This window comes from Oreochromis niloticus, linkage group LG16 (genome assembly GCF_001858045.2).
Source record: "Oreochromis niloticus isolate F11D_XX linkage group LG16, O_niloticus_UMD_NMBU, whole genome shotgun sequence".
Classification (NCBI taxonomy): Eukaryota; Metazoa; Chordata; class Actinopteri; order Cichliformes; family Cichlidae; genus Oreochromis; species Oreochromis niloticus.
Window position 1 is genome coordinate 32,275,929 of NC_031987.2, and position 11,658 is coordinate 32,287,586.

Here is an 11,658-nt window from a genome sequence, read left to right on the forward strand (position 1 = left end):
TATTAACACATAGTGAGTGAGAAAGGTGACTGGAAAGGAAAAACTCAATGCATCATGGGAATCCCCGGCAGCCTACATCTACTGCAGCATAACTAAGGGAGGATTCAGGGTCACCTGGTCCAGCCCTAACTATATGCTTTAGCAAAAAGGAAAGTTTGAAGCCTAATCTTGAAAGTAGAGATAGTGTCTGTCTCCCGAATCCAAACTGGAAGTTGGTTCCACAGAAGAGGGGCCTGAAAACTGAAGGCTCTGCCTCTCATTCTACTTTTAAATACTCTGGGAACAACAAGTAGGCCTGCAGTGCAAGAGCGAAGTGCTCTAATAGGGTGATATGGTACTACAAGGTCATTAAGATCAGATGGGGCCTGATTATTTAAGACCTTGTATGTGAGGAGCAGGATTTTGAATTCAATTCTGGATTTAACAGGAAGCCAATGAAGGGAAGCCAAAACAGGAGAAATCTGCTCTCTCTTTCTAGTCCCTGTCAGTATTGTTGCTGCAGCATTTTGGATTAACTGAAGGCTTTTCAGGGAGTTTTTAGGACATCCTGATAATAATGAATGACAGTAGTCCAGCCTGGAAGTAATAAATGCATGAACTAGTTTTTCAGCATCACTTTGAGACAGGATATTTCTAATTTTAGAGATGTTGCACAAATGGAAGAAAGCAGTCTTACATATTTGTTTAATATGTGCATTGAAGGACATGTCCTGGTCAAAAATGACTCCAAGGTTCCTCACAGTGTTACTGGAGGCCAAGGTAATGCCATCCAGAGTAAGAATCTGCTTAGATACCATATTTCTAAGATTTTCAGGGCCGAGTACAATAACCTCAGTTTGATCTGAATTAAGAAGCAGAAAGTTAGCGGCCATCCAGGTCTTTATGTCTTTAAGACATTCCTGCAGTTTAACTAATTGATGTGTGTTACCTGGCTTCATGGACAGATAAAGCTGCGTGTCATCTGCATAGCAGTGAAAATTTATGCTATGTCTTCTAATGATGCTGCCTAAGGGAAGCATGTATAATGTAAATAGAATTGGTCCTAGCACTGAACCCTGTGGAACTCCATAACTGACCTTAGTGTGTGGAGAGGACTCTCCATTTACATGTACAAATTGGAGTCTATTAGATAGATATGATACAAACCACTGCAGTGCAGTACCTGTAATACCAAACAGCGTGTTCTCAGCTACCATGCTTTATATACTTATGTTTTGGGGGGGAATTTTTGAGCACCGATTTTACTAATCGGGAACACGAACAGCTATTAGAACCCGAGGTTCTGGGCCGGTGCAGTACAATCCTCTCTCCTCCTTATACTGCATCTGATTACCAATGTTTTCATTCCACTGGCATCCTCCAAACACACAAGCAGGCTAACCTGAAATATATGTGCTCTGCAACAATGCCTTAATTTCCGCTGATGCCTGAGGTAACGGGCCTCTTACTGGCTCAGTCTCTTCTCCTCAGGATCAATGGCACACTTCAGACTTCCTCAAACAGTGTAACAAGTTGTGTTTTGTCTTTGTAATTACCTGGAAATGTTCCTTGTAATTTCCTGAACATGATCCACTACTCAGCTTTGTAAAGACAATCCTATGGTTTGGGGCTAATTATAAAGAAAGTTGAGAATGTTTTAAAAGTTGAGTTTAACACGAACAAGTACGTATTTGAAAAGGACAAAATCGTTCCGATTTACTTCTATTTGCAGTCATTTTTAAAGAGGTCTCAATGTTTCACCTGCTTCAAATCGTGTGCACATCTACAACAGACACATAACTGTGCTTTGGCAGAAAGTCAGAAGTCAACGACTTCCTGTACTTCCTTTGCGTTCTGTCGATGAGTTTTTTTTACCCCACAGAGTCTTTCATTACCACGTATGCACAAAAAAACGAGAGAGAAAAAAAAAGCACATGTAAAGTTGGTATTTATTCACAAACACATCTGAGGAATTTTAGGCATGACGTCAACCTGGGAATCAATTCAGCAGATCACAAGTTAAAAGAGACGCTACAGCAGTGGGATTTTATGGTATCCACTGTTGATAAGCTCGTGATGAAAAGAAAAAAGTCTGAGGCATCCAGTTATCAGGCATCATCAGCATGTCTGAAAATAACAGGAAGTGCTACACTTCTAGGTCATACACACAGACACACACGCACACTCTGACAGCAGCTCTTGCTTCCCTCAAGACATATCTCACATGGCCACATGAGAGCTCGCAGAGAGATGCTGAGTCGGTTAACTTTGAAAAAAAATCTAAATGTGAGATTAGGAAGGACCTCTGAGGGTCGTGATTCTCAAAGGCCTGTTTTAATAGGCGGTGTTGCTTTTGTGTTTTTATTTACAAAATCATGTACTTTTACACTTTCATGCTCACATCTGCTCAGAGAGGTGTGTATCTGTGCTGCTGCTGCGTTTCTCTTTGCAGTCATTGTGTATCTCTTCATTTTGTGCCCATATGTAGCCATTAGCTGGTTGTCTATGTGCAGCCATCGTGTGTCTATTTGTAGCTGTTGTGTGTCTTTGTTATCAACAACTATCTCTTTGTAGCCAGTAAGTGTCTCTTTGTAGCAATACTGTGTCCTGTAGCTGTTACAAGTTTCTTTGTCTCTTTTGTGATTCTGTTTGTAGCAGTTTGTCTCATTGTACTTTTGAACCCGTGTGTGTGACTGTAGAGTAATACAACAGTCACAGACTGTGCCTGGGCTTTAAATGTAAATGTTCAAATTTATATTTCTCTGAACACCTTTAGGGCTGCTTGTTTATGACTTGTTTACATAAAAATTCTTATTTTTCAACCTCTGCTGAAGAGTACTGTATGATACATGATACATGATGTCAACTATGTCTCCTTGGGACAATTTGAATTTTTTTTGCATTGGAGGTCATTTTGGAGGTCCTTCACAAGAAATCTGAAACATTACAGCACTGCTGACATACAGCCAATAAGCATTTTTAACATTTTCATTGTTGAATTTGGAGGAAAAGTATTCAGATCTCTGAATACTGCTCTGTTACAAAGAAAAGTTATCCAATACATTTTTAGCTCATTAAAAACGATTACATTCATTTTATTTGAAGTATTAAAATGAAACCTACTCATCGTAGGACAACCATTATAGGCTATTCAGAGGACGACTACGGCTTTGATTAACTGACTGATTGCTCGATTTGTTGATATCTTGAAATTAACAAGATCCAAACTGATAGCTGTGAATGACTTCAACCAATAATTCAAATCTCAAATTTAGTCTGTGTACTTTAAATTAAAAGAAAAAAGAAAAAAAGCAACACTGTGGTTGAAAAATTGAGTTTCAAAAAATGGACAGGTTAAAATCATTTTAATATTATACTGAATAATGAATCAAGTAAATATTTCAGCCAGAATTCTACATAAAAATGGGCTGGTTAAATCTCCTTCAAAGTCAAATATTCCTAAGCTCCTCTTCCACATGTTCAAGGTGAAACAATCAGTCAATAAACAGAAAAATAATTTTTTTTAAGAAAAATTTTAAAACAATACGCATTGAACGAAGTTTTTAGCTTTTTCAAAGACAACTTTATATTTTGTGGTTTAACAAAGAAAGACATTTGAAGACTGTTAGACTGGGATACTTTAGAGTCTTAATTACTCAGCACAATAGCTTCTGATTATCAGCTATTACATTAATTCACAGTTTCCCACTGGACAGAGTAGAAAAGCACTACATAAGAACCAGTCCACTGGAGCGTTTAGTGAAAAGCAGGATCTATAAAAACAAAAGACATACTTGGCTTTTGCGGTCATTTTTACCAAGAAGCAAGCTTAACAAGTCAGTTACAGATTAATTACACTATACTGTGTGCACCAAAATGCACATTTTATATGAGTGTTTTTAAAAGATTTTAAATTTCATCTCATGGGCAAAACATGTCCCAGAAGTAGAAGCAGTACAATTTACATGGGCTGAGTGTTACTACTCTGCAGGATTTCAGAAACAGGCCAATGGGTTTGAAGGCGGACTTTTAGGGAGGGGACCTTAAAGAGGAAGGAGCTGAAGCAGCCTGATTCAGACAGGTTGCACTGAGAGGATGCATAAAGAGTCAGTTATTCATATTTAAAACTGTGAACTGTGCAAGTCTATTTAAGGAAAGTCCAAGAATACAAAGCTTTAAAGTAATATTTTCAAATTTAGGGGCCTTCCCTGGGAAATACTCGAGTACTTTGACTTCAACACAGTAGTTACTGAAGACATTAACAGCTTACAGGAGGAAACAGAACAGGAAATGTGAGACAGATGAGCTGTCCCCATTTTAACGACATTTACAACAAATAATAAGGGCATTTTCTTTTTTTAGTGTTATGCTAATTTATTGATAGAGTCCTGTGCTCAATCTGTAGGGAAGGAATGTATTTTATTATTTTCTAGGCTGCGTAAAACTAAATAGCACAACATGTGCTACTGAAACACTTTTCTACCACACAGAGGAGGAGAAATACTGTGCTTCTGCAGGTCTGGAAGCTAAGCTAACTGGCTAGCTGGTCCTACCTGGTCGGCCAGTTTGAGAACAGCCATCTCTGGGTCAGCTCTGGCTGCACATCCACTCCCTCCGACACCGCAGCACCATGCACGGTGCGATGCTGAGCCCCGCTCCGCCTCTCCTTTCTCCGCTCTTCCCACGGGACTTGAAGCGACTAGATGTAGCGGTGTGGCTTTGTAGCTCTCTAGCAGTCTCACGGGCAGACGCTGAGGGTGATGGAGGCCGGGCCGAGCACCAGGGCCATCAGCCCCGTTCCACTGACGCTATCTGCGGCTACGCTGCTGAGCACAGTCGGCCGCTCGGAGTCGCTGGGAGGCGGGGAAGCAGGAACGGCTCGACCGACCGGTGTAAACAATCCACATTTATGGCTGCTGCTGCTGCTGATCTTCTGTTGATGCTTCTGCACGAATATTCCAGGCGTCTCTGAGAGCTGTACACCGCCCACAGAAGGCTCTCTATCCCCCGGACTGCACAGCCTGTAAGCCTCCCAGAGAGGCAGCCAGGGTGAAGTCAGCTGAACGGAGATCACACAGGAAGTTCGTGCTTGTCTCTTTAGATGCAGAAGTGGAGGAGAAGCTTCCTCAGCATCAACAACAAGCAGAATACCCCTCGCTGCTGCCATCCACTGGATACAGAGAGAGGCCGAAACGCAGTGACACGATCCAAAAATAAGTAACACAAAGCATGAAAAATGAATGCGTGTAAAGAGAGAGATGGCTGTGGTGACTGCAGTGATGTAGGTTATATAAAGATTTAGTGTAATTTTCATTGCAGATATTTGTTCATGAATTAGTCCCACTTCAAGTGACAAATGTAATTTCTGATAAGATGGGCAGACATCAAGCACCATGTAGATGGAGCAGATTGTTCTTTGTGGACTAAAACCAGTTTAATCCATCCATCCTGCCTGGGAGCTCCATATTCAACATCTGCTATCCATCCTCTGCACATGTTCATACCAGCTCAGGTTTGCCTCTTTAACACTGTCTCCAAAAATGCTCAATCTAAACTGTCCCTCCGATGTACTAATTTCTAATCCTGGTCATACTGAGATGAAAACTTTAACATCTTCAGCTCTGCCATGTCCAGCTTGGCTTCCCATCTTTTTGTTAGTGCTACAGTCTCCAAAACACACTACATGGTAGCAGGTCTCACTACCATCTTGTAAACCTTCCCTTTCACATTCATCTTCACCCACTCCACTTTGTCTGTACTCTCTTCTATTCAGTTCATTTCACTTTTATTTGTAGAGCACCAAAATCACAACAGAAGTCACCTCAAGAAGCTGTGGTCTTTAAGGCAAAGACCCTACAATAATACAGAGAAAAACCCAGCAATCAAATTCCTCCTTTGAGAAGCACTTGGCGACAGTGGGAAGGAAAAACCTTTAACAGGAAGAAAGCTCCGGCAGAACCAGGCACAGGGAGCGGCAGCTATCTGCCCTGACCCAGATCTTTGTTGCTGTCCGTAGGTTCTGATGGTTGACCCCGGGTATTTAAACTCATTTACCTTCACTCTCTGTTCTCCTTGCATGTTCATCTTTTCATTGGTCTATCTCTCATTCACACATATGTGTTCTGTCTTGCTTTTACTAACTTTCATTCCTCTTCTCTCCAGTGCATACCTCCACCTCTCCACACTCTCCTCCACCTGCTTCCTTCTCTGCAAACATGCTGGCTGCCATCACCATCAACCTGTCCATCGCCACTGTGAACAAGAAGGGGCTCAGAGACAATCCCTGATGTAATCCCACCCCCACTTTGAACACCCCTGTCACTCCTTCCAGACACCTCACCACTGTCTTGCTGTCCTGACTTCCTCGTGCATTTCTACAGTTCCTCTTTCTCAAGATCCACAAAGAATTGACAGTCACAGTGCAACTCCTGACCTCCTCTGCACTTCTCTATTAACACCCTCAAAGCAAACATCACATCTGTAGAGCACTTTCTTAGCACACGGGGGAGATTCTGTCCATAAAATTTGTGAGTAGAATCAGTGACAAAGGGCAATCCTGGTAGAGTCCAACATCCACCATGAACGAGTTCAACTTATTGCTAGCATTGTGGTACAAGCTCTCACAATGGTTGTACAGTTCAATTCAGTTCAATTCAATTCAGTTTTATTTATATAGCGCCAAATCACAACAAAAGTCGCCTCGAGGCGCTTCATAGGTACAGGGACAGACTGGCTTGTAACAACAGGGTGGACGACCCTGTTGTTTAAGATTTGTTGTTGGGCTTTTTGCCTTTATTCAGTATTTCATAACAGACAGAAAAAACAGACCAGAGGAAGACATGCAGCACATTTCAGCTATATGGTATGTGCTCACCTGCTCCAGCAGTAAGTTAAATGGGCACCAAGGCAAATTCTTTTTCCACTTTTCTTCCTCATTATAAGACTTTTCCTTTGCCAGCTCCCCTCTCTGCTGCACGACTAGGCTTCCGGTACTCCCGTCTTCATTTTCCTGACTATCCCACTTTTCCTTTGCTAATCTTTGTCGTTGAATACTTTACTTCTTCATTCCACCACCAAGACTTCTTGTCTTCTTTTTTCTGTCCAGAGGAAACACCAAACACCTTCTTGACAGTTTCCCTCAGCACTACAGGGAGTGCAGAATTATTAGGCAAGTTGTATTTTTGAGGAATAATTTTATTATTGAACAACAACCATGTTCTCAATGAACCCAAAAAACTCATTAACATCAAAGCTGAATGTTTTTGGAAGTAGTTTTTAGTTTGTTTTTAGTTTTAGCTATTTTAGGGGGATATCTGTGTGTGCAGGTGACTATTACTGTGCATAATTATTAGGCAACTTAACAAAAAACAAATATATACCCATTTCAATTATTTATTTTTCCCAGTGAAACCAATATAACATCTCCACATTCACAAATATACATTTCTGACATTCAAAAACAAAACCAAAACAAATCAGCGACCAATATAGCCACCTTTCTTTGCAAGGACACTCAAAAGCCTGCCATCCATGGATCCTGTCAGTGTTTTGATCTGTTCACCATCAACATTGCGTGCAGCAGCAACCACAGCCTCCCAGACACTGTTCAGAGAGGTGTACTGTTTTCCCTCCTTGTAAATCTCACATTTGATGATGGACCACAGGTTCTCAATGGGGTTCAGATCAGGTGAACAAGGAGGCCATGTCATTAGTTTTTCTTCTTTTATACCCTTTCTTGCCAGCCACGCTGTGGAGTACTTGGACGCATGTGATGGAGCATTGTCCTGCATGAAAATCATGTTTTTCTTGAAGGATGCAGACTTCTTCCTGTACCACTGCTTGAAGAAGGTGTCTTCCAGAAACTGGCAGTAGGACTGGGAGTTGAGCTTGACTCCATCCTCAACCCGAAAAGGCCCCACAAGCTCATCTTTGATGATACCAGCCCAAACCAGTACTCCACCTCCACCTTGCTGGCGTCTGAGTGGGACTGGAGCTCTCTGCCCTTTACCAATCCAGCCACGGGCCCATCCATCTGGCCCATCAAGACTCACTCTCATTTCATCAGTCCATAAAACCTTAGAAAAATCAGTCTTGAGATATTTCTTGGCCCAGTCTTGAGGTTTCAGCTTGTGTGTCTTGTTCAGTGGTGGTCCTCTTTCAGCCTTTCTTACCTTGGCCATGTCTCTGAGTATTGCACACCTTGTGCTTTTGGGCACTCCAGTGATGTTGCAGCTCTGAAATATGGCCAAACTGGTGGCAAGTGGCATCTTGGCAGCTGCACGCTTGACTTTTCTCAGTTCATGGGCAGTTATTTTGCGCCTTGGTTTTTCCACACGCTTCTTGCGACCCTGTTGACTATTTTGAATGAAACGCTCGATTGTTCGATGATCAAGCTTCAGAAGCTTTGCAATTTTAAGACTGCTGCATCCCTCTGCAAGATATCTCACTATTTTTGACTTTTCTGAGCCTGTCAAGTCCTTCTTTTGACCCATTTTGCCAAAGGAAAGGAAGTTGCCTAATAATTATGCACACCTGATATAGGGTGTTGATGTCATTAGACCATACCCCTTCTCATTACAGAGATGCACATCACCTAATATGCTTAATTGGTAGTAGGCTTTCGAGCCTATACAGCTTGGAGTAAGACAACATGCATGAAGAGGATGATGTGGACAAAATACTCATTTGCCTAATAATTCTGCACTCCCTGTATACCTGTACTTTCCCAGTTACCTGATAAGTCTTCCCTACCTCCCACAGCCTCCCTGCAGCATTCTTCCCTCTTCAGCTTCCACAATTTAACCCTTGGCTCTGACTTCACTCACTTCTTCTTCTTGGTTTTCAAAGTCATCTCACTTCCTGCCTACATTCTCCCCCAACACCACCTTGTAGTCTCATATGTTTTTCAGATTGCACCTTCTGTAGTAGAAGTAGTCCACCTGTGTGCGCCTTCCTACTTTCTTATACATCACCCAACTTACTCCAGAATTCCTTTCTTTTCTACCTGAAATCCAACCTTTAGTGCACTGACCCCCAGTGCTCCTGGCTTTGCTTGCCTTACACCTGGTCTGTGCAAGTCATATATCTGTCTTTCCTTCTTTCCATCGTGTCATCCAGCTCTCTTCCTTTGCCGATCACAGTCCCTACATTTAAAGACCCAACTCTCAACCCCAAACTCCTGCCTTTCCTTCTCTCTCGCCTCCAAAGATGCTTTTCTCCTTTCTTCTTCCATTGTTTGCAGCAAACATAGTTTATGAACAGTGAGTACACTGGCTTGTGGCCCAGCCATGGCTGGGTTAGACTAAACTTTAAACCAAGTCTCTACCCTAAAACATTGTGATTTAACTCATGTAGACTTTTTTTGTCCCTACAAGGAAGTTGTAGAGACTCGGTTTCAGAGGGCAATTCTTAACTTATGATTATTATTACTATTATTCTGAATATTTCCAAACCTAAACTTAAGATAAATATCCCCCTTAAAATATAACCATCTACCTTTTGGGGACTGACTGTTTTGTCCCAGTAAGGAAGTTAAGAAGCCACAGTACAAGTACACAGTCTGTGTAGTTTTCATGGATTTCTTCATAGTTTACTCTGTTAGTTATGCATTCCAAAGGTTATAACTGAAGGAAACTGAAGGAAGTACGGTGCTGCGCTGTCTCTTGAACTTTTGCTCACAGAGAAATGTCTCAATAGACTCTGGATGGTTCTCGTAGGGTAAATAACAGCGACACAAGTCTTTTTGTAGTCCAAAGAAAAATTTAGCCAAACCGAGACCTTTAATTTATGGACAAATGTGTTAGCAAATCCTGTCATTCGGAAGCTGATACAACAAGATATGTGATCATACCAATCACTTCCATAACTGTTGCATAAGCCAACACAAAAATCAGGTCTATATTATTCTAATTTTAGCCAAATGCAATATTTTTTTAGGTAGAATATACCATGTAAATGTACATACATGCAGCAATGATTTGCAAATCTCATAAAACCATATTTTTTCACAAAAGAACAGAGAAAATATGTCGGATGTTTAATTGGAGTGGGGAAAAAATCACTGTGTAGCAGCCCCTCTTTATTTAACAGCAGTCCCATTCTTGTCTCATATTAGATTGTGGCTGCTCAACAGTCCTGACTCTTCTGCTATAAAGTCATTGGAACAGCTGAAGTATGCAGTTTAGCATTGTCTTTCTGAAATATGTGAGGCCTTCAATGAAAAAGTATGTGATATGGATGGGATTATATCTTTCTCTAAAACCAGTATATACCTTTTAGCATTACAGACATACTCTAAGTTTCCAGATGTGCATGCTGCCAATTCCCAGGGTCAAACATGAAGTCTTTTCATGGTCAGTCTACTCTTGAGTCTGCAGGATGCCGGGTTCATGATTTCCAGAAACTAATTTCAAATTTCAGTTTATCTGAACACAGACGAGTGTTCTGCTTTACCTTAGAGGATTTTCAATAAGCTTTCACGCAGGTGTTTCTGGATTATGTTCACATTTGGCTTCTTTGCATGACAGAGCTTTAACCCCCGCAGCATGGTGAACTGTGTTCCTGAGTCCATGCAGTGATTACCTTAACATGATCATGCCGTCTGAGTGCTCGGAGGTCATGGGCATCAATATTGATTTTATGGCTTGACCATTGGGAGTTTTCTCCAGATTCTCTGACTCTTTTGTACTGTATGTGAGGAGGAGGAGCATCACTGTGAAACTGTTCCATAATTAATAGGCAGTGTTTTGCACATTGGGGAAGATCTGTCCACTGTTACTTCTGAGAAACGATGCCTCTCTAAGATGCTCCTTTTTACTCAGTCATGCTACCAGCGTGTTGGCACTTACTTTACCTCATCAATGTTTTCCTTAAAAACAAACAGAAGTTTTGCTTGTTTTACTCTGCTCTGCAGTAGCGTTGCTTTGCATGATCCACAGATAAAAATCATTCTTATCTTACCCTGGGTCTTGACGCAGCTGTTCTGATTAGGTGCTGTAGCCCCTGGTTTTAATGACATGTGGTAATGTGTGTGGCTATTTACCACAAGAGGGACATCCACACTTAGTGGCATCATCTAGAGCAGTGGTTCCCAAACTTTTTTTGCCAGGCCCCCCCTTTTTACAAGAAAAATGTTCGCGCCCCCCCCAACCCCCCGCACAAACACATCCTCCAAACACACACACCCATATTTTGTTTACAAACTCCATTGCGGTTTATTTCACACCTCAAACATTTAGTAAACAATTAAGCAAATACAAGTAAACGGCAATAAATTACAGGTAGTAATAAAATATACTACTAACTCTTTTACGCTGCGTCCACACCTACACGGGTATTTTTGAAAACTCAGCTGTTTCTATGCGTTTGGGCTTTTCGTCAACACGTAAACGGCGTTGCGATTCACCGAAAACGGAGATTATTTAAAACTCCTTTTTTGCGTTTACGTGTGGACGAGGATTACAGAGTTCGTCACGCAACGACAAAGGTATGTGCCTCTTTTCACGTCACGCTGTGCGCCACGTTATTGTTTACATGAGATGAATTGTAGAATGGCAGATAGAGACAAAATACTGTTAATCTGACTATCTGCAGGTTTTACACGCTTACATACACACACGCAGTTACTGTCCCTCCATTTAGAAAGGCAGAGGCCTCACGGTGTGATTATTTTACGTGTAG

General features: G+C 41.5%; 1 protein-coding gene across 3 annotated transcripts in view; it reads right to left on the minus strand.

The window, feature by feature from the left end:
- The window catches only part of ankrd44 (ankyrin repeat domain 44), a 32,270-nt gene extending 27,152 nt beyond the window's left edge, over positions 1-5,118 (minus strand). For 2 of the 3 annotated variants that reach the window (XM_013264754.3, XM_005475184.4), the window contains exon 1: positions 4,533-5,117. In XM_013264754.3, the coding sequence (XP_013120208.1) occupies positions 4,533-4,559 (27 nt within the window). In that variant the 5' untranslated portion in view covers positions 4,560-5,117. Of the gene's footprint in view, positions 1-4,532 lie in introns of all 3 variants that reach the window. The other variant, XM_013264753.3, reaches the window with a different exon arrangement.
- Positions 5,119-11,658: the final 6,540 nt, after the last annotated feature.